Below are 23,109 nucleotides of genomic sequence, written 5' to 3' on the forward strand. Positions count from 1 at the left end.
TCAGCTCTATGATTTTTTTCATGGTTTATATTTCTTTGTTGAACTCATTTTGTTTACTTCTCTAATTTCATTTAGTTGTCTGTTCTTGTAGCTCACGAAACCTCTTGAAGACGATTATTCTGAATTCTTTGAAACTTCATAGCTCTCCATTTCCTTAGGGTCAATTATTGGCCCTTTATTACTTACCTTTGGTGGTATCATACATACCTGCTTTTTCATGATCCTTGATTCTTTATACCAGAGTCTGTTCATTTGAATAAGTGATCTCTTTTTCCAGACTTTCAGGTTTACTTTGGCAGAGACAATTCTTCACCAGTCAGCTCTGTTTAGGTTTCTGGACATGTCTGCTGGTAACATCCTTGGGCAGGTGGAGCCCACTATTAGGGTCAGTTTGGTCAAGGCATCTGTTTGAGCTCTGAGGTTAGCGGTGGGGGCGTGCCACTGGCTGAGAGCAGCTGGATAGGACTGCTATCTTGGTTCCCTGCCCAAATGCAGCTGTAGGATGGGATTCATGACTGTCTGGATTCTGGTCAGGCTTACTAAATGCTTTGTACTGGGTACTACTATACCCAGCAGTAGGTGGGGCTATGAATTAGCTTCCCTGCCCTGGCAAAGCAGCAGGATGGGACCCAGGGCCTGCGTGGCTCATTGTCCGGGGACTCAAATCAGGCAAGAGTGTGCACTGAATATTTTGGTTAGGTGAGACCACCAGTTTTCCTTTGCAAGCAGAGAAAGCCATGGGCTGTACTCTATTCAAGCGCCACCGTAAGCATGGCTGTTAGATGGGCGATGCAGCTTCCCGTGTGTTAGGGTTAGGTTCCTTGGTCAGGTGGTCTGAAGGTATAGTATTCAGTAATAAGTGAGGTTGTGACTCAGTTTCCCTTCCTGGGCACAGCAGGAAAAATACCTCAAATGCCACTAATGCTCTTTGTTGGTGGCCTTGAGTCAAGCCAACTCATGCTGCAAGTTCCCTGGCTGAACAGGGCCAGTTTGTTTGCCCTGGCAGCCATCAGCTCTGCCCACCCTCCTCTCAGCTTAAGAGTTGCTGCGTTACACAGCTTCCAGGTGTTCTCACAAACCCTTCCTATCAGATGCGGGCCACACTCCACAGTGCCTAGGGCTATAACTTGGGCTCCTGCCTGGGTGGCACTGGGAGGGCCCACTTCAGGTAGCTCTCAAATTTTCCCAAACAGGCTTTCTGGTCTGGAAGGGCCAGGAGCCTCAGTCTGTAGTGGGTGGGACCATGTATCACCTCCCCTGCCTGGGTGTAACAGGGAAAATCTCTAGAGGGAGAACACAAAGATGGCATCCCTGGCCTATGTTCCCCGAGGGCCTCTCTATAGGCCTCTAGATGTATGCCAAGCCTGAAGCCTGCCCTTAAGGTTGATGATCCAGGACAAAAAATGAGGCCTCTTCCACAGAAACTGGGGGTGTGTTTCAGTCTGCTGTCTGTGCAATGCCCCAGGGGTGGTAGCCCACCAAGAACTGTTAGAGTCGCATGGGACCCAGGAATTCCAGCCCCTCTGGTCACCAGAGCCAGGCCATCAAGGGCTCTCCCTGGGTGGCAACTGCCAAGGCCAGGTCACCAGATGTAAAAATCCAGGGCATCAGATGAGGGTTGGAATCGCTTATCCTTATTTCTTCACCTGGCTCATGTTGCGGGGGGGGTTCGCAAAGGCGGGTGTGAGGGGTGAAAACAAGGGCAGATACTGGGACACTGGAAATATTCTTTTGTCCTTGCAAAGACAAATTAGAATCCTCTGGGGGTGGTCTTGGACACTTTTTAGGAAATTTGGCTCATGCAAAGTCTCAGCCCATCTGGAAATACATACATTGCCATTTTGCTTAGGTTTTCAAAATCTCATTGCCAAGCCATTTCTGAATGATTCCTCTAGGAAGGTATTTAGGTTTTATAGCCACTAGTTGAACTCGAATTTCTCAGCTACCTTCAGGACAGTTTGGAGTGGGCAAATAAACTTCCCCAAACAGAACAATGCTGCTCCTGTGGGTCTGTAGTTTGACATGGAATTTTCTTTAGCCATGCTCACACCTCCCCGCTTGGGGTTTTTTTGTTTGTTTATTTTGCTTTTTTTCCAGCAAGCACAATGTGGCCTGGATCTTCGACACATCACCGTAGTGGAGCTGGTAGGTGTGTTCCCGACCCTCATCGGCAGGATAGGAGCAAAGATTATGCCTCCAGCCCTAGCTCTGCAGCTCAGGTAGGGGGAAGTTCTGTTCTTAAGTGTTATTACCTATAAAAGTGCTTTTCTCTGATCAGGTTCCCTGATTTCTCTCTATTCATTCTTGATTCCAGGCAACCTTCAACCTTTAATTACTTTTATTCTGGGAGTATTATAACAATATTAATTGGCATGTGGCTCCTTGTCCAAATACATGATGCAGTGGGTAATTACCAGGGTTCCTTCCCCTTCCAGGTGTTTTTGCTTTGTCTTTGTTTTTTTTCCCCTTAGTGGGAGTGGGACGGGAAGGGGACAGAATGCAAAAAGGACTTAAGCAATCCTTGGTCTTCTTAAGAGGGCAGGCCTCCAATTTAGCCTTTCCAGGCTTGGCCTGTTTTTCCCCCATGCTTCCAGGGCACTTGTCCATAGTCCCATTTTAACAACTTTTGGTAACACTTAAAAAGCCAGAATCATGGTGTTCAGACTCTGAGTAATGGTGCATTAAAAAAGCAGAATTCAACAGCCAAAAGGTAATTTCAGAGCAACCCCAAATTTTTTTTTTTTTTTTTTTTTGCGCGGTATGCGGGCCTCTCACTGTTGTGGCCTCTCCCGTTGCGGAGCACAGGCTCCGGACGCGCAGGCTAAGCGGCCATGGCTCACGGGCGCAGCCGCTCCGCAGCATGTGGGATCTTCCCGGACTGGGGCATGAACCCGTGTCCCCTGCATCAGCAGGCGGACTCTCAACCACTGCGCCACCAGGGAAGCCCATAGTCTTTGTTTTAAAGTCTATTTTGTCTGATATAAGAACAGTGATCCAGCTTACTTCTGGTTTCCATTTGCATAGAATATATTTTTCCATTCCTTCACTTTGTGTGTATCTTTACATCTGACGTGAGTCCCTTGTAGGCAGCATATAGATAGGTGTTTGTTTTTTCCTTATCCATTCAGCTACTCTTTCTTTTGATTAGAGGATTTAGTCCACTTAAATTATTGATAGGTAGATACTTACAGCCATCTTGTTAATTGTTTTTTGGCTGTTTTATAGGTCCTCTGTTACATTATTCTCTATTCTCTTCCTGTGTGATTTGATGAATTTAGTGGTATGCTTAGATTCCTTTCTCATTATCTTTTGTGTATCTATTATAGGTTTCTGGTTTGTGGTCACCATGAAGCTTACATTTAACTTATCAACTTAAAATGGACCATTATAAATATAACAACTTAAGTTTGAAGGCATTCTAAAGCTCCACACACGTTTTGTTTTTGATGTCACATTTTATATCTTTTAATCCTGTGTATCCATCCCTTAAGCAGTTATTGTAGTTATTTTACCACTTTTGTCTTTTAACCTTTATATTAGCTTTATAAATCCACTACTTTTACTCATATATCTACCTTTAAAATTAAAAATCTTTTTATTTTAACCATTTTTAAATTGAAGTAGTTAATTGACAATTTTGTTAGTTTGAGGTGTACAACAAAGTCATACAGTTATACACATATATATGTATTTTTCAGATTCTTTTCCATTATAGGTTATTATGAGATATTGAATATGGTACCCTGTGCTGTACAGTAGGTCCTTGTTGTTTCTATCTATTTTATATATAGTAGTGTGTATGTGTTGATCCAAAACTCCTAATTTCTTCGCCTCCTTCCCACCCCCTACTATCCCCTTTGGTAACCATAAGCTTGTTTTCTATGTCTGTGAGTCTATTTCTGTTTTGTAAAAATAAGTTCATTTATATCATTTTTTAAGATTCTACATATAAGTGATGTCATATATTTGTCCACCTTTGTCTTTCTTCACTTAATATGATAATTTCTAAGTCCATCCATGTTGCTGCAAATGGCATTATTTCATTCTTCTTTATGGCCGAGTAATATTCCATTGTATACGTGTACCACATCTTCTTTATCCGTTTATCTGTCAATGGACACTTAGGTTGCTTCCATGTCTTGGCTGTTGTAAATAGTGCTGCTTTTTACACTGGGGTGCATGCATGTTTTTTTTTTTGTTTTATTGGAATAGAGTTGATTTACAATGTCATGTTAGTTTCAGGTGTACAGTAAACTGATTCACTTATACATATCCATATATTCATTCTTTTTAAGATTCTTTTGTCATAGAGGTTATCTCAGAATATTGAGTAGAGTTCCCTGCATTATACAGTAGGTCCTTGTTGATTATATACCTTATATATAGGAGTGTGTATATATTGATCCCAAGCTCCTGATTTATCCCTCCCCCCCCACACTTCGCCTTTGGTAACAGTAAGTTTGTTTCCAATATCTGTAAGTCTGTTTCACTTGTAAATAAGTTCATTTGTATCATTTTTTTAAAAATTAGATTCCACATGAGTGATATCATATGATATTTGTCTTTCTGTCTGACTTCACTTAGTATAATAATCTGTAGGTCCATCCATGTTGCTGCAAATGGCATTATTTCATTCTTTTTTATGGCCGAGTAATATTCCATTGTATATATGTACCACATCTTCTTTATCCATTCCTCTGTTCATGGACACTTAGGTTGCTTCCATGTCTTGGCTATTGTAAATAGTGCTGCAGTGAACATTGGGGCGCATGTATCTTTTTGAATTATGGTTTCCTCTGGGTATATGCCCAGGAGTGGGATTGCTGGGTCATATGGTAGTTCTGTTTTTAGCTTTTTAAGGAACTTCCATATTGTTCTCCATAGTGGCTGTACCAGTTTACATTCCCACCAACAGTGCAAGAGAGTTCCCTTTTCTCTACACCCTCTCCAGCATTTATTGTTCGTAGATTTTTGATGATGGCCTTTTTGACTGGTGTGAGGTGGTATCTCAATGTAGTTTTGATTTGCATTTCTCTGATAATTAGTGATGGTGATTATCTTTTCAGGTACTTTTTGGCCATTTGTATGTTTCTTTGGAGAAATGTCTATTTAGATCTTCTGCCCATTTTTTGATTGAGCTGTTTGGGTTTTTTTGATATAGAGCTTCATGAGATATTTGTGTATTTTGGAAGTTAAGCCCCTGTTGGTCACTTCTTTTGCAAATATTTTCTCCCATTCTGTGGGTTGTCTTTTCATTTTGTTTATGGTTTCCTTTGCTGTGCAGAAACTTTTAGGTTTAATTAGGTCCCATTCGTTTTTGTTTTTATTCTCATTACTCTAGGAGGTGGATCATAAAAGATATTGCTGTGATTTATGTCAAAGAGTGAGTGTTCTACCTATATGTTAGTCTAAGAGTTTTAAAGTGTCTGGCCTTACATTTAGGTCTTTGATCCATTTTGAGTTTATTTCTGTGTATGGTGTTACAGAATGTTCTAATTTCATTCTCTTGCATGTGGCTGACCAGTTTTCCCACCACCACTGTTGAAGAGACTGTATTTTCTCTATTGTATATTCTTGCCTCCTTTGTCATATATTAACTGACCACAGGTGCATGGGTTTATCTCTGGGCTCTCTATCCTGTTCCATTGATCTATATTTCTGTTTTTGTGCCAGTACCATACTGTTTTGATGACCGTAGCTTTATATTGTAGTCTGAAGTCAGGGAGCCTGACTCCTCCAGCTCTGTTTTTCTTTCTCAAGATTGCTTTGGCTATTCGAGGTCTTTTATGTCTCCATACAAATTTTAAGATTTTTTTTGGTTCTAATTCTGTGAAAAATGCCACTGGTAATTTGATAGGGATTGCATTGAATCTGTAGATTGCCTTGGGTAGTACAGTCATTTTGACAATATCGATTCTTCTAATCCAAGAACATGGTATATCCTTCCATCCATTTGTGTCATCTTCGGTTTCTTTCATCAGCGTCTTAAGTTTTCGGAGTACAGGTCTATTTATTCCTAGATATTTTATTCTTCTTGATGTGATGGTAAATGGGATTGTTATCTTAATTTGTCTTTCTGATCCTTCGTTGTTAGTGTATAGGGATGTAAGAGATTTCTGTGTATTCAGTATCCTGCAACTTTACTGAATTCATTGATGAGCTCTAGTAGTTTTCTGGTAGAATCTTTAGGATTCTCTGTGTATATATCATGTCATCTGCAAATAGTGACAGTTTTACTTCTTCTTTTCCAGTTTGGACACCTTGTATTTCTTCTCTGATTGCTGTGGCTAGGACTTCCAAAACTGTTGAATAAAAGTGGTGACAGTACACATCCTTGTCTTGTTCCTGACCTTAGAGGAAATGTTTTCAGCTTTCCACTGTTGAGAATGATGTTAAGTGTACGTTTGTCGTATATGGCCTTTTATAATGTTGAAGTGTGTTTCCTCTGTGCCCCCTGTCTGGAGAGATTTTATCATAAATGGGTGTTGAATTTTGTCAAAAGCTTTTTCTGCATCTATTGAGGCGATCATATGGTTTTTATTTTTGAGTTTGTCAGTGTGGTGTATCACACTGATTTGCAGATGTGAAAGAATCCTTGCATCCCTGAGATAAACCCCACTTGATCATGGTGTATGACTATTTTAATGTATTGTTGGATTCAGCTTGCTAGTATTTTGTTGATAATTTTTCCGTCCATGTTCATCAGTGATACTGGCTTGTAACTTTCTTTTTTTGTGGTATCTTTGTCTAGTTTTAGTATCAGGGTGATGGTGGCCTCATAGAATGGGCTTGGGAGTGTTCCTTCCTCTGCAATTTTTGGAATAGTTTCAGAAGAATAGGTGACAGAATTCGCCTGTGAAGCCATCTGGTCCTGGACTTTTGTTTGGAAGTTTTTAAATCACTGTTTCGATTTCAGCACTTGTGATTGCTCTATTCGTATTCTCTATTTCTTCTTGGTTCAGTCTTGGAAGGTTGTACCTTTCTAAGAAATTGTCCATTTCTTCTAGGTTGTCCATTTTATTGGCATATAGTTGCTTGTAGTAGTCTCCTATGATCCTCTGTATTTCTGTGGTGTCCATTGTAACTTCTCCATTTTCATTTCTAATTTTATTGATTCCAGTCCTCTCGCTTTTGTCCTTCATGAGTTTTGCTAAAGGTTTATCAATTTTGTTTATGTTTTCGAAGAGTCAGCTTTTTAGTTTTATCTTTTCTATTGTTTTCTTCATCTCTATTTCATTGATTTCTGCTCTGATCTTTCTTTCCTTCTACTAATTTTGGGTTTTGTTTGTTCTTCTTCTTCTAGTTGCTTTAGTCTCTTAGACTGTCCTTATTTCTTTTCATTTTTTATTCTGTTCCATGACAGTGATTTCCACCATTCTGTCTTCCAGCTCACTTATTCGTTCTTCTGCCTCAATTATTCTGCTATTGATTTCTTCTAGTGTATTTTTCATTCCAGTTATTGTATTGTTCATCGGTTTGTTCTTTAAATCTTCTAGCTCTTTGTTAAACATCTCTTGTATCTTCTTGATCTGTGCCTCCATTCTTTTTCCGAGATCTTGGATCATCTTTACTATCATTTTCTTTTTCAGGTAGGTTGCCAATCTACAGTTATTTACTTGTTCTTGTGGGCTTTTATCTTGTTCCTGCGTCTGGAACATTTCTCTGCCATCTCATTTTTTATAACTTTCTGTGTTTGTGGTCTCCTTTCCACTGGCTGCAGGATCGTAGCTCCGTTTTGCTTCTGGTGCCTGCTCCCTTTGCTTCTGGTGGGTGAGTTTGGTCCTGGGGCTTAGACAGGCTTCCTGCTGTGAGGGACTGGTGCCTGCACACTGCGGGGTGGGGAGCTGGGTCTTGTCCCTCTGTGGGGCAGAGCCATGTCAAGGGGTGTGTTTATTGGTGGCTGTTGGCTGAGGACTTTAGGCAGCCTCTCTGCTGACGGGTAGCACTGTATTCCCCCTCTGCTGGTTTGTTTGGCTTGAGGCGTCCCAGCACTGGAGCCTGAAGGCTGTTGAGAGGGGCCAGGTCCTGATGCCAAAATTGCGGCCTCTAGGAGAGCTCATTCTGACAGTATTCTCTGGAGCCTCTGCCACCAGTATCCTTGGTCCCCCCCCCCCGCCCCCGCAGTGAGCCACAGCCGATTCCTGCCTCCCCAGGAGACCCTCCAAGACTTGTAGGTAGGTACAGCCCAGGCTTATATGGAGTTCCTGCTTTCTGCTGGGTCGCAGTGTACGTGAAACATTGTGTGTGCCCTCCAAGGGTGGAGTCTGTTTTCCCCAGTCCTGTGGAGCTACTGCACTCAAGCCCCACTGGCCTTCAAAGCCAAATGCACTGGGGCTTCCTCCTCCTGATGTCAGACCCTCAAGCTGGGGAGCCTGATGTAGGGCTCGGGACTCACGTTTTTTTGGAGAAACTCTGCAATATAATTATTTTCCAGTTTGTGGGTCACCCACCTGGCGGGTATGGGATTTGATTATGTCGCAAAACCACCCCTGTTACTGTTCAGTTGTCATTTCTTCATTGTCTTTGAATGTAAAATATCTTTTTTGGTAGGTTCCAGTGTTTTTTTGTTGATGGTTGTTCAGCAGTTGTGATTTTGGTGTTTTCATGAGATGAGGTGAGCTTAAAGTTTTCTCCGGAGTTATGCCTAGGAGTGGGATTGTAAGATCATATGGTAACTCTATTTTTAGCTTTTTACGGAACCTCTGTACTGTTTTACATAGCGGCTGCACCGACTTACATTCCCACCAACAGTGTAGCAGGGTTCCTTTTTCTCCATACCCTCTCCAGCATTTATTATTTGTAGACTTTTTTTTGAGAAAATAATATTCATATTTATTTTACTTAGTATAACTGGAGAATACCGGCCATTATCATTTGCATTTCTTCATACTGTTCATCTTCAATACATTTGATATTTTAAGAACTTTGCTAAGTCATGGCCTAAGAGTTTTATAGATTACAAGGTACAATTGACATACAATGAACTGTACATACTTAAAGCATAGTATGATAAGATTTGACATATGTATACACCCATAAAACCACCGCCACAATTAGAGAATGAATGTGTCTACACTTTCCCCCAAATTTGTAGACTTTTCTTTAATATAAATTTATTTATTTATGTATTTATTTTTGGCTGTGTTGGGTCTTCGTTTCTGTGCGAGGGCTTTCTCTAGTTGCGGCGAGCGGGGGCCACTCTTCATCGCGGTGCGCGGGCCTCTCACTATCGCGGCCTCTCCTGTTGCGGAGCACAGGCTCCAGACACACAGGCTCAGTAGTTATGGCTCACGGGCCCAGTTGCTCCGCGGCATGTGGGATCTTTCCAGACCAGGGCTCGAACCTGTGTCCCCTGCATTGGCAGGCAGATTCTCAACCACTGCGCCACCAGGGAAGCCCTGTAGACTTTTTGATGATGGCTATTCTGACTGGTGTGAGAACTCCTTTGTAGATTTGATTTGCATTTCTCTAATAATCAGCGATCCTGATCATCTTTTCATGTGTCTGTTGGCCATCTGTATGTCTTCTTTGGAGAATTGTCTACTTAGGTATCCTGCCCATTGGGTAGGGATATTGGGTTGTCTTTTTTGATAATGTGTTGTATGAGGTGTTTGTATATTTTGGATATTAACCTTTCGTCACATTGTTTGTAAATATTTTCCCCCAGTCCATAAGTTGTCTTTTCATTTTGTTTGCAGTTTTCATTGCTGTGCAAAAGGTTTTAAGTTTAATTAGGTCCTATTTGGTTATGTTTATTTCCATTACTCTAGGAGACAAATCCAAAAACGTACTGCTGTGATTTATGTCACAGTGTTTTCCCTAGGAGTATTCTCCCTAGTGTTCTCCTCTAGGAGTTTTATAGGATTTGTTCTTACCTTTCAGTCTTTAATCCATTTTATTTTTGTATATGGTGTTAGAAAATGTTCTAATTTTCCTGTCTTACGTGTAGCAGTACAGTTTTCCCAGCACCATTTATTGAAGAGCCTGTCTTTACTCCACTGTATATTCTTGCCTCCTTTATCATAGTATACCTACCTTTTAACAGTGAGATTTATACTGTGATATTTTTTCTTATGACTAATGAGTGCCCTTTTCAGCTTAAAGAAGTCCCTTTAACATTTCTTATAAGGCTGGTTTATTGGTGGCCTTCCCCTTAGCTTTTGCTTCTCTAGAAAACTCTTCATCTCTCCAATTCTGAATGATTTTGTTGGGTAGTATAATATATTCTCGGTTATAAGCTTTTATCTTTCAGGAGAATAAATGGTTTCACTCCCTCTGGCCTGCTGCGTTTCTGCTGAAAAATCTGATATTTTTATGGGATTCTCTTGTATGTAACATGCTGTTTTTTCTCATTAGATTCTCTCCATGACTTTAAGCTTTTTATATTCTAATTATAATGTGTCTTGGTATGGGTTTGTTTAGGTTCCTCTTTTTTGGAACTCTCTTGGCTTCCTGGATCTGTGTTTTTCTCCCCAGGTTAGGGAAGGTTTCAGCTGTTCCTTATTAAAATAAGTTTTCTGCTGCTTTGTCTGTTCTCCTGCTAGGATCCCTATACTGTGAATGTCAGTGTGCTTGATAGTGTCCCATAAATCTCTCGAGTTATCTTAATGAAAAAACAAATTCTTTTTTCTTTTAGTCCTCTGGGTGAGTTCCACTGCCTTGTCTTTGAGTTTGCCAGTACTTTCCACTGCTTCACCTGCCCTTGAACCCCTCTAGTGTATTTTTCACTATAGTTGCTGTATTCTTCAGCTCTGTGACTTCTCTTTGGTACTTATTAATATTTTCTATCTCTTTGAAGTTCACCATGTTCACCCATTCTTCTGAGTTTGGTGAGCATCTTTATAACCATTACTTTTAACTCTTTATCAGGTAAATTACCTATCTTTGTTTCATTAAGTTTTTTTCCTGAGGTTTTTCTGTTCTTTCATCTCCTTTTCCATTATAGGTCACTACAAGATATTCAGTATAGTTCCTTGCGCTATACAGTAGGTCCCTTTTTATCTATTTTACTTGCTATGCATTTATTTTGCTGCGAGTGAATTGGTAATAGAAAGACACCTCATTGCATTAGGAATTGTAATTAACTATTCCTTGACTGTCATATCCTGGAGCTTGAGGTTGGCTTAGCATGGTTGCATTGTTTGGAAAGAGTTGGTGGACTTGTAGACCCAGGGCCAGTTTCATGGGTGTGTGACCTGTGCAAGCACACAGGTCCCACACTGAAAAGGGTCTTGTGTTTGGTTTAGTGGTGTGCTGTCACCATCTTGACCTTTTTTTTGGGGGGGGGGGGCTTGAATTTTGGCCTGAGTTTTTATTTAGCTTAAGTTTTTTTTGACAATCGCCTTATCTTTTTACATTTTAATTTTATTGGAGTATAGTTGATTTACAATGTTATGTTTCAGGTGTACAGCAAAGTGATTCAGTTATATATATATATATGTGTGTGTATGTGTGTGTGTGTGTGTGTGTATATATATATATATATATACATTCTTTTTTAGATTCTTCTCTCATAGAGGTTATCAGAGAATATTGAGTAGAGTTCCCTGTGCTATACAGTAGGTCCATGTTGGTTATCTTACATGTTTATCTATTTTATATATAGAAGAACGCATTCATGTGTTTCTTCATTTTACTTGGCTCTCTGTTGGTTTCTATGCATTAGAATATGCAACAGCCACTTCTGGTCTTGAAGGAGTGGCCTCAGGTAGGAGATGAAACTTATTATTCAACACTGCCCTAACTCTTGTCTCTCAGACCTTTGTGATTGTCAATATAGCTTATTTTATTTTTAATAGCTCCCAGAGTTTCAGGGTGCGCCAAGACCTGTTAGTGCTCCAATGGAGAGGATTAGTCAGCACCTAGATTCAGGCTGATTGGAAGGCAGACCCTCAGGCAGCAGCTTAGCAAGTAGATGCAGTCCTGAGGGTCTGCAAGCATAAGGCCTGTTGGCCACTGGAGCCAGGCAAGAGAGAGAGAGAGATGTATAAGGTGCTGCTGGATTTAGCAAGGCAGGAGGAATGCAAGAAGATGTCTCTGCTAGATGGAACGTAAAGGTGGCAACCTGCTGGAAAAGAAGAGATAAGAGATGGTTTCTGCTGGCTTTAGCAAGGTGGAGGGAGAGTTTGAAAAATTGCTTCCACTGGCACATCCCTGCCCCACTCTGATGCTTTAAGGTTATTAAATGAGCCTATTCACATAAAGTGTGGGTACTTTTCAAACGGATGCTTCTGCACTGTGTCTTGGGGTGTTTCTGAGTTTGCGACAGCCCAGCAGATCTTGTGGGTGTGAGCCCCGTTGGTTTTCAAAGTGAGATATTTTGGGGTTTGTCTCTCAGGCGTGGGTCTTAAAAGCTGGAGTGCCTGATGTGGGATTGGAACCCTTTGCTCCTCAGGGAGAAACTCCAGGTTTCCAGTTCCCTCCACATGGGTGGGGGCAGTGACTGGGGCTGGATGTATTGCTAGGTTTTTGGACAGGGTTGTGTCTCAGCCTCTTCTACCCACTTCGGTGTGATTTCCTTCTCACTTGCCTGATATGCAAGAGTCCTAGTTTTTTGCTTTCTGGCAGAGAACATTGTTCCATATGTAGTTGTAGATTTGGTGTGTCCATGGGAGGAGGAGGGTTGTATTTTTTTTGTCTAGTTCTCTAGAAGATTCTCCAGGAGTTCATTTCAGTCTGACATTTGTGTAACTCTGAACTGTGGCTGGTACCACTCCTCATCCATCGGGTGTCTATCCATCCCCCGAATTTCTGTGGTCTCTTAGCCATGGTGGATGCATTTCTGTACCTGTTGGTAGCCTGCTGCCCTGACCACTCATCTCCTCTCATGGCAGTTTTCCCTCATTAATATTTTGTTAGGGCACAAGGCTCACAGGAGGAATGCGTGTGGTAGATGGTGGCACCAATGGGGGGGGGGGTTTCTATCCTGACTTAAGTACTGGACCACCCCATGCTCCAGGTCCTTTCCCACAGGTTCCAGCCACCACAAGGTTGCATAGCCTTTTTTCCCCTCCAGACTTTCCTATTTCTCTGTTTTCCTGGGTCACCCCTGCCCTAGGACTTCCCCCTCCTCCCCCTGCCTCCAAACTCTAAATATTCCTCTTCTTAAAGAGGCAGAGAAGATTAGTTCTCCATTCTCACCTCACTTTCATGCTTTACGTTTACATGTTCAAAAACTCATTAATGCACTTCTTGAGGTCCCCCTCTTCTTACCACAAGAAACCAGTGCAGACACTGTAACGCTTTTATCTCTACTCACTAGAAGTGGATTAGCAATTTAGTTTCCCACTGGGATGAGATAGAAAGTATTCCCGTCTTCCTTGAAAGTCCCTCATAAAAGGCATAAGAATAGAAAGTATTCCCATCTTCCTTGAAAGTCCCTCATAAAAGGCATAAGAAAGTGTCTTCTCCAGATTTTGTTGCTCAGTTTAGCTGAGTGTGCTCTTTTTTCCCTTGGGCTCATCTCATCTGTTTGCTTTCTCTGGCTTTTTTCATCTAAACGTGGTACTGAAATACATTCTTTTTTACAGTTTTTTAATTCTAATGGGGGTAGAATAGAAAAAAAACAGGCCATTGAAATCACTTCAAATGCTTTTTGCAATTGAGGTATAAAAAAAATTCTAATTAACCAAGTCCTTCAGCCCAGGGTGAAGAGCCAGTTCGATTCCCTCTACGCAGTTGTGAGCTCGATGGGCCAGAGCTACAGTGTTTGTTTGGAACGTCATTTCAATCAGCTTCACCTAGGCCAGGGTTTCTCAACCTTGGCACTATTGACATTTGGGGCCTGATCATTCTTTCTTTGGTGGGGAGAGGGCTGGTCTGTGCATTGTAGGATGTTAGGCAGCAGCCCTGGCCTCCAACCACTAGAGGCCAGTAGCACACCCCCCTGCCATTGTGAACACCAAAACTTGTGTTGATAACCAGTGATAACCAATGACTCTAGTGGGTATGTGGTTGTGCAAACCTAGTCTGCGAATGGGGGTTGACTCCAGTTTAATACAGAAAAATTCTGTTAGCATTGTCATACATGCCTTGGAGCGCCTATTGGTACATAGCACCACTGCAGGTCTAAAGTCTTCCTGGCCACTAGACTCTAAAGCCATGCTACTCAACCTGTCACGTGCACACCAGTCTTTGGTGGCTCTTACTCATCATATAGATTCTAATCCAGTAGGTTTGAGTAGCAAGGGTCTAAAGGGTAATTCAGTCCTTTGTGGTATTAAGCCTTTCTCTGCACACAGTGTCATCCTAGGACTCTAGTGGGTCCACCAGAGCCCTCGGGGAGCCAATTTTGACCTAGGCTTCTCTTTTCTTTGCCCTAGGCTGTTGCTGAGAATCCCACTCTACTCCTTCAGTATGGTGCTAGTGGATAAGCACGGCATGGACAGGGAGCGCTATGTCTCCCTGGTGACGCCTGTGGCCCTCTTCACCTTGATCGACACTTTCCCCTTGAGAAAAGAGGAGATGGTCCTGCAAGCTGAAATGGGCCAGACCTGCAACACCTGATGTGACGGGTCCTCTCTCGGCAGTTCCCCTTCTCTTTTTCTATATCCGTGCTATGCACACAGGAAGGCCTGGAAAATATCCTTGATGTACAGATTTTTATTTGTAATTTTTAAAGTCTATTTTATTATAAGCTTTCTTTGCACTTAAGATATTAACACTGCTTTTTGTACTTTGAAGTATTCCAAAAAATATGAATGATACTCTCTTAACTCCATCATGGCTGGTTAATTTGGTAGAGAAAATAGAACCTACAACCATACACATGCTTTCAATGCCTTTTCTACAGTGTGACACATCTCTATCTTGTTTTTTATATAAAACTTACTTATTAATAAAATATTTGGGAGCAAATTTACTAAAACGCATTTTCTTTTTCAAGCACTAGCCATACTTGCTCACTGTGGTCATGGGTTTTAGGACTGTGATTCTTGGCGTTTGTTTTAGGAATGGAAAAATGAGTCTTGTCAGGAGGAGCTCAGTTGAGCTGGGAGAGCTGAACGTGGAAGGGTCAGAGGAGCCAATTAAAGCAACAAGCCGAAACTGAAAGAGGTAAGAATTTAATCACTTACTGTGATGGTGTAACCAAGAAGCTAAAACTGGAAATTCCGTTGTATATTTCTCCGTCTTCTGTTTTCTCCAGTGGACCAGTGCACCAGTTGAAGGTCACGTGGCTCACCAAAGACATGGGGTTGTTACACTGTTGAGGGACACCCAGCTGTGGCAGTTTGATGCACCCTGGGGTCATGGAAGGGCGAGGGTCTAGGAGTGGAAGAGTACTGGATACTGAATCAGTGGGGAAAAGTGTCTTCAGATTCCCCTCTTCCTCCTATAAGGTCCCAGCACAGGAACGTGAAGACCTCTGCCCAAGGCCTCAGAGACCTAAGAATAAACATCACGTGGGCTAGGAATGCAAATATGTGAAAGGACATGAACAGTCCTTGGCTACAGTTGCAGCCAGTGACTGTGATTCATTGACTGCATACCAGTCTGTTGGGAGAGCAGCTTTTCCTTATGAGACCTTCCAGGCGAAGCCTTTGTAACTGCCTAAGGTTGGGCCTGAAAAATCATAGTTTTACAACCAGGAGTTGGACTCTTTCAGCTTTGCCAGCCAAACACTGAGGGGAAATTTCCATCTATTCCTGAACAAATAACAAAATCAATGATGGACAGTCCAAATTCCAACAGGAAGGTTTAAAACTAGAAGCAGATTTGATACTTCTGAACATTAGGCAGTGAATGCTCTCCTGTGAATAGGGTTATATTTCATTTACAAATACGTTTTTTCCCCACAAAGCACGCTAGTAGGTGCTTTGACCTCTGTCTCCCTCAGATGTATCAGATAAAAGGTCACTGACATGGTTGGGAGAGGAATGTTAACCAATGACTAGTTTGTTTCAAAAGATCATTTGTCACACAATTAAGTAAACAATGACTAGTTTGTTTCAAAAGATCATTTGTCACACAATTAAGTAAACATATCAGCCCACATTAAAGCCTCCTGTCTGTGAAAAGCCAGCTTGTGCCCTTCGGCCCATAACCTGAAAGCTTCAAGCCTTGAGGACGAGCTTATGTTTAAGGACCTGCCCTGATTTCTTCAAACAAGTCTTCCTGATGAGCTTAGAATATTACAGACACTTTGCCTAATGAGGTACAGACTATCTGAAGAATAAGTGTACTGTGGTATTTAAAAAAAAAAAACATATCCAGAGTCACGTCAGCATCATGGTAACATGAGCCTTTCCTTTTTTTCCTCCCCTCTAACATGTAAACAAAAGCGCCCCTGCACAGCACACCCGAGAACTCCATCTATCTGTGCATACGAAAGTGGGTGGATAGGACCTCAGAAGAGGCTACAGAGCTAAGGGAATTGCAGAAGCAGTAGTGGCAGCACGAGCGGTGACCTCTCTGGCAAACGAGCTGAAAAGTAAAAGGGGGTGAGTGAAAGGCTGTCAGTCCCTGTGGGCTGCAGCTGGAGGGTCCCGTTGCTCTTGAGCAACACCCTGCATACCTGAAGAGAGATATCAATGACTGTGGTGAGGGAAAGGGAACTGAAGGAATATATCTCCTGCTATCTGCCCTGAGATGCCAGCAAGAGGTCTGCCCATGGACCTCTGGGATCCACCCCCCCCCTCGAAGAACCCCCTACCAGGCCATGGGCACACCCAAAGCCCCAAATTTTAAGCACACATCCCCTCACTCTGCTGCCACCTTTTCAAAAAAATCCCCCCCCGTTTTTTTCCCCCCATATGTACATTCCCAACCTTAGTAGGGAGTCGGCGCCCATTAAGAGAAACCAAAACGTTTGCTATAGTGCCACCTTCTGGAAAACAAAAGGAAGGCTCTTAACTACCAACCTCCTGAATTGAAGTAAACAAAACCCTACCTAAATAAGACAGGTGCTCCCTATTTCAAACGCAGCAGCAGAGGCACATTTTATCAAAAACTATGAAAAAAACCATAGTTAACAGGGTATCACAAAAAGAAAATGACAATTCTCCAAGAACTGAATCCAAAGATACAGAATACTGCAATCGAACTGATAAAGAATTCAAAATAGCTGTTAAGAACAAATTCAATGAGCTGCAAGAAAACTCAGAAAGGCAAATTCAGTGAACTCAGGAGTAAAATTAATGAACAGAAGTAGTATTTCACCACAGAGAACTGGTTATTTTTTAAAGAATTTCAAACAAAGATTCTGGAGCTGAAGAACTCAATAAATGAGAAAAAGAATGCATTAGAAAGCATTGGAAACAGAGCAGATCAGATGGAAGGGAGAATAAGTGAGCTTGAGGATAGGAATTTAGAAATGATTCAGGTATAAGAGGAGAGAGAATTAACATGAATGGGTATACCAGAGGGAGAAGAGAGAGAGAAGGGGGCAGAGATCTTATTTAAAGTAATAATAGGTGAGAACTACCCAAATCTGGGGAAGGAACTGGATTTACAAGTCCACGAACCTAACAGAACACCTTATCTCAATGCAAAAACACCTTCTCCAAGACATATTATATAATAAAACTGTCAAAAGTCAATGATAAGAATTTTAAAGGCAGCCAGAGGAAACCCCCCATTAGGCTATCAGGAGAAACAATGGAGAGACAAAATAACCAGAAGTCAAAAGATAAAATTGGCAGTAGTAAATCCTTACATATCAATCATCACCTTAAATGTAAATGGATTGAACTCACCAATCAAAAGGCAGAGAGAGGCTGGATAAATTTTAAAAAAATAAGACCTAACTATATGCTGCCTATAGGAGACTCTTTTTAGCTCTCAAGACACACACAGGCTCAAAGTGAAGGGATGGAAGATGATACTCCAAGCAAGTGGAACCCAAAGGAAAGCAGGCTCAGCCATACTTAGACAAAATAGACTTCAAGCAAAACAAAATGGTAATAAGGGACAAATAAGGCCGTTATATGATAACGAGGTCAATACATCAAGAAGATAAAAGAATTGTAAATATATATACTCCCAACACCTAAGTTCTGAACTATATTAAGCAAATACTATTATGTCTTAAGGGATAAATGAGAGTAAAGTAATAGTGGAGGGCTTCAATACCCTGCAATCAGTAAAGAACAGATCTTCCAGACAGAAAATCAATAAGAAAACATTGGAAATGAACCATAGTTTATAGAACAAACGGACTGAAGCGACATATACAGGATATTCCATCCAAAAAGAGCAGAGTACTGATTCTTCTCAAGTGCACATGGAACATTCTCCAGAATACATATATGACAGGACACAAATCTCAGCAAATTTAAGAAGACTGAAGTCATACTAAATATCTTTCCTAACCACAATGGTATGAAACTAGAAATCAACAAGAGGAAAGTGAAGAGCTCTACAGATACGTGGAAACGTTTTTAAACAACACCCCTGTACATAACCAATGGGTCAAAGAAATCAAAAGAGGAATAAAATTATCTCAAAACAAATGAAAATGGAAATACAACATATCAAATCCTGTGAGATGCAGCAAGAGCACTTCTGAGAGGAAATTTTATAGCAACAAATGCATAATGCACTCAATCCCTTGGTATCTGCAGGGGATTGGTTCCAGGACCCCACTTGGATACCAAAATCCATGGATGCTCAAGTCCGTTACATAAACTGTCATACTATTTGCATATAACCTCTGCATATCCTCCCATATGCTCTGTCATATCTACATTACCTATGATACCTAATATGATGTAAATGGTATGTAAATAGTTGTAAATGCAATGTAAATGCTATATAAATAGTTGCTGGCATGTAGAAAATTCAAGTTTTGCTTTTTAGAACTTTCTGGAATTTTTCAAATAGTTTTGATTTATGGTTGGTTAAATCCCCAGATACAGAACCCATGGATACAGAGAGCTGACTATATTAAGAAATTAGAAAGATCTCAACCTAACTTTACACCTCAAGGAACTAGAAGAAGAACAAATTAAACCCAAAGTTAGCAGAAGGGAGGAAATAATAAATATCAGAGTGGAAATAAATGAAATAGAGACCAGAAAAACAATAGAAAGGATCAACAAAGCTAATAGCTAGCTGTTCTATAAAAAGATAAACAAAATTAACAAAACTTTAGCTAGACTTAACTATGAAAAAAGAGAGTAGACTCAAATAAACTAGAAAGAGGAGATATTACTGCAAAGGATACCACAGAAGTACATACAATCATAAGAGATTACTGTGAACAATTATATGCCAATAAATTACATAAACTAGAAGAAATACATTTTTAGAAATACACAACCTACCAACACTAAATCAGGAAGAAACAGAAAAACTGCGCAGACCAATAACAAGAGATTGACTCAGTAATCAAAAAACTCCCCAAACAGAAGACTCCAGGACAAGATAGCGTACCAGTGAATTCAACCAAACATTTAAAGAAGAATTAACACCTTTCCTCCTCAGACTCTTAAATACCGAGGAGAAGTGAACACTAACAAAGTTATTCTACAAAGCCAGCATTACCTTGATACCAAAACTAGATAAGGATACCACAAGAAAACTGTAGACCAACATCCCTGATGAATAGAGATGTAAAAATTCTCAACAAAATATCAAACTGAATTCCAGAACACATTAAAAACATGATATACCATGATCAAGTGGGATTTATCCCTAGGATTCAAGGATGGTTCAACATATGCAAATCAAAAAATGTAATATATCACATCAATAAAATGAAAGATAGGGGACTTCCCTGGTGGTGCAGTGGTTAAGAATCCACCTGCCAATGCAGGGCACATGGGTTCGAGCCCTGGCCCAGGAAGCAACTAAGCCTGTGCACCACCAGGGAAGCGGCGCAGAGCAACTAAGCCCGTGTGCCACAACTACTGAAGCCCACGTGCCTAGAGCCCATGCTCCGCAGCAAGAGAAGCCATTGCAACGAGAAGCCCGCGCACCGCAATGAAGAGTAGCCCCCACTCACTGCAACTAGAGAAAGCCCACACACAGCAGTGGAGACCCAACACAGCCATAAAGAAATAAATAATAAGTAAAAAGAATAAATAAAATGAAAGATAAAAATCACACGATCACTTCAATAGATGCAGGAAACGCATGTGACAAAATATAACATCCTTTCATGATAAAAAAAACCTTTAACAGACCGGGTATAGAAGGAACATACCTCAACATAATAAAGGCCACATATAACAAACTCACTGTGTGGAAGAGTGAATCTGAAGTGGTTCAGTAAAAACATAAAAAAGATGTTTTTGCTGAAGAAGAAGAAAGGAAAAAGGCCACTCCAAAAGAAAGCTAGTAAAGAGAAAAGAAATCCTGTCCTGATAATGTAGTTTCCCTGGCTTGCTCGTAGTGGACTGTGGAGCAGGAATGGCTCTGGAGATGTATCAATTAAAAAATATTCATAGCCCCAAAAAAATTATACTCAATGGAGAAAAACTGAAAGCTTTTCCTCTAAGATCGGGAATAAGACAAAGATGTCAACTCTGAACACTTCTATTCAACATAGTAGTGGAAGTCCTAGCTAGAGCAATTAAGCAAGACAAAGAAATAAAATTCATCCAAATCAGAAAGGAAGAGGTAAGTATCACTATTTGCTGTTGATATGATCTTATATATAGAAAATCCCAAGGAGTCAGTTTAAACTGTTGGAACTAATCAACGATTTTAGTACAGTTGCAGGATACAAAATCAACATACAGAAATCAATCACATTCCTTTACACTAATGAAGCAGCATCTAACAAAGAAATAAAACTATCCCATTCACAATAGCATCAAAAGCAATAAAATACTTAGGAATAAATTTAACCAAGGAAGGGAAAGTTCTGTATAATGAAAACTACAAGACTTTGCTGAAAGAAACCGATGAAGACGCCAACAAATGGAAAGACATCCTGTGTTCACGGATTGGAGGAATTAATATTGTTAAAATCCCCACACTACCCTGAGCCATCTACAGATTCAGTACAATCCTCATCAAAATACCAAAGACATTCTTCACAGAAATAGAATAAACAACCCGAAAATTGGTGTGGAACCATGAAGACACCAAATAACCAAAGCAATCCTGGAAAAAAGAACAAAGCTGGAGGTATCAGACGTCCTGATTTCAAACTATACTACAAAGCCATATTAGTAAAAACAGTACAGCATTGGCACAAAAATGGACACATAGACCAACGGAACAGAGAGCCCAGAAATAAATTCCAGCGTATACGGTCAACTAATATTCAATAAGGGAGCCAAGAAGACCCAATGGGGAAAGTATAGTCTCTTAAAAAAATGGTGCTGGGAAAATTGGAGAAACACAAGCACAAAAATGAAATTGGACCCCTGTCTTACACCACTTGCAAAAATTAACTTGAAAAGGATCAAAGACTTAAATATAAGCCCTGATAACATGAAACTCCTAGAAGAAGATGTAGGGAAGAAGCTTCTTGATATTGGACTTGGCAATGATTTTTTTTCAACATGGTGCCAAAAGGACAAACAATGAAAGCAAAAATCATCAAACTCAGAAACCTTTTCACAGCAAACGAAATCATCAGCACATTGAAAAGGCAACCTACTGAGTGGGAGAAAATGATTGCAAATCATATAGTTGATACGGGGTTAACATCCAAAATATATAAAGAAGTGACTCAATAGCAAACAAACAATCCAATTAAAAAATGGGCAGAAAATTGGAACAGTTTTCCAAAGAGGACATCAAGATGGCCAAAAGGCACACAAAAAGATGCCCAATGTCACTATTCAGCAGGGAAATGCAGGTCAAAACCACAAACAGATATCTCACACCTGTTAGAATGCTGATCCTCAAGAAGACAGAGACAACAGGTGCTGGTGAGGAGGTGGAGAAAAAGGAACCCTTGTACACGGCTGGTCCGAATGTAAATTGGTCCAACCCTATGGAAAACAATATGGAGGTTCCTCAAAAAATTAAAAATAGATCTATCATACAATCCAGTAATTCCCCTTCTAGGTATATACCCAAAGGAAATGAAAATGGGATTTTGAAGAGATAATAGGCACTCCTGTGTTTACTGCAGCATTATTAACCACAGCCAAGATATGAAAATAACCCAAATGCCCATCAACAGATGAATGGAAATAAAGATATGGCACATATACATAATGGAACATTATTCAGCCGAGAGAAAGGAAGATACCCTGCTATTTGTGGCAACATGGACAGACCTTGAGCACATTATGCCAAGGAAGATAAGTCAGAGAAAGACAAGTACTGCATGATATCACTTACATGTGGAAACTTAAAAAGTCAAACCTGTAAAAAAACAGAGTGAAATGGTGGTTACCAGCGGGTAGGGGATAAGACTGATGTTGTTTAAGGGTACAAACTTGCAATGAGTAGTAAATAAGCCACAGACATCTAATTCACAGTATAATGAATATAGACAAAAATATATACTAAAATTATGTAAAGTCATAAATACTGCTACAATTGCAATCATGTTGCAATATATAAATATATCATAGTAGCACATTATACATCTTAAATCCACAAAATGTTACATGTCCAATTTATTCAATAAAAAATACATATATATACATGCATGCATACATACATAACCTACACCAAAATTGGGGGCCATTTCAAAGATTAATAGGCTCTCTTCTAGAGGACTGGTTTTTCACTGCAAATCTTACAGGACTTTTCTATGTGCCTTTTGGACCCCATAAAAACAAACAATCCTCAGTTCTGCTTGGTCATACTGTTTGGTACCGCAGCACTTTTACATGTGCATGCGTGTGTGTGTGTGTGTGTGTAATGAAGCAGCAGGCAATTAAATTGGCAGAACTCAAGCTCTGTTTTGGTAGACAGCAGCTGGAATCTCAGTTCAGTTCTTTTAAACTTCACTGGGCTACTTGGAACCTGCCCCTTACTCCCGGCCTGCACATGAGTGTCACAGTGACCAGTGAGCAATTTAGGTAGTTTATATACAGAATCTGGAGCTCCCCTTCTCTGCTGCCCACTTCTGGTTATCTCCTTTCTGGGATTTCCCTTCTGACTTTTCAGTTGCTATGGTTGCTCCTACCCTTTCCTCTCGTTCTTCAAACCACTAAGACTATCTTCATTTAAGCCTCCTCCCCATCCCCAGCGTGGTGC

The 23,109-nt window shown here is 40.6% G+C and overlaps 1 protein-coding gene across 1 annotated transcript in view; it reads left to right on the plus strand.

Moving 5' to 3' along the window:
* Nucleotides 1–14,878, plus strand: part of SRPX (sushi repeat containing protein X-linked) — a 99,994-nt gene extending 85,116 nt beyond the window's left edge. Inside the window, exons 9-10 of the mRNA XM_022565608.2 lie at nt 2,098–2,219; nt 14,322–14,878. Of these exons, the coding sequence (XP_022421316.1) occupies nt 2,098–2,219; nt 14,322–14,505 (306 nt within the window). The 3' untranslated portion in view covers nt 14,506–14,878. The remainder of the gene's footprint in view (nt 1–2,097; nt 2,220–14,321) is intronic.
* Nucleotides 14,879–23,109: the final 8,231 nt, after the last annotated feature.

This window comes from Delphinapterus leucas, chromosome X (genome assembly GCF_059928025.1).
Source record: "Delphinapterus leucas isolate spDelLeu-1000000601 "Yukka" chromosome X, BTC_Dleu_Yukka2, whole genome shotgun sequence".
Taxonomy (NCBI): Eukaryota; Metazoa; Chordata; class Mammalia; order Artiodactyla; family Monodontidae; genus Delphinapterus; species Delphinapterus leucas.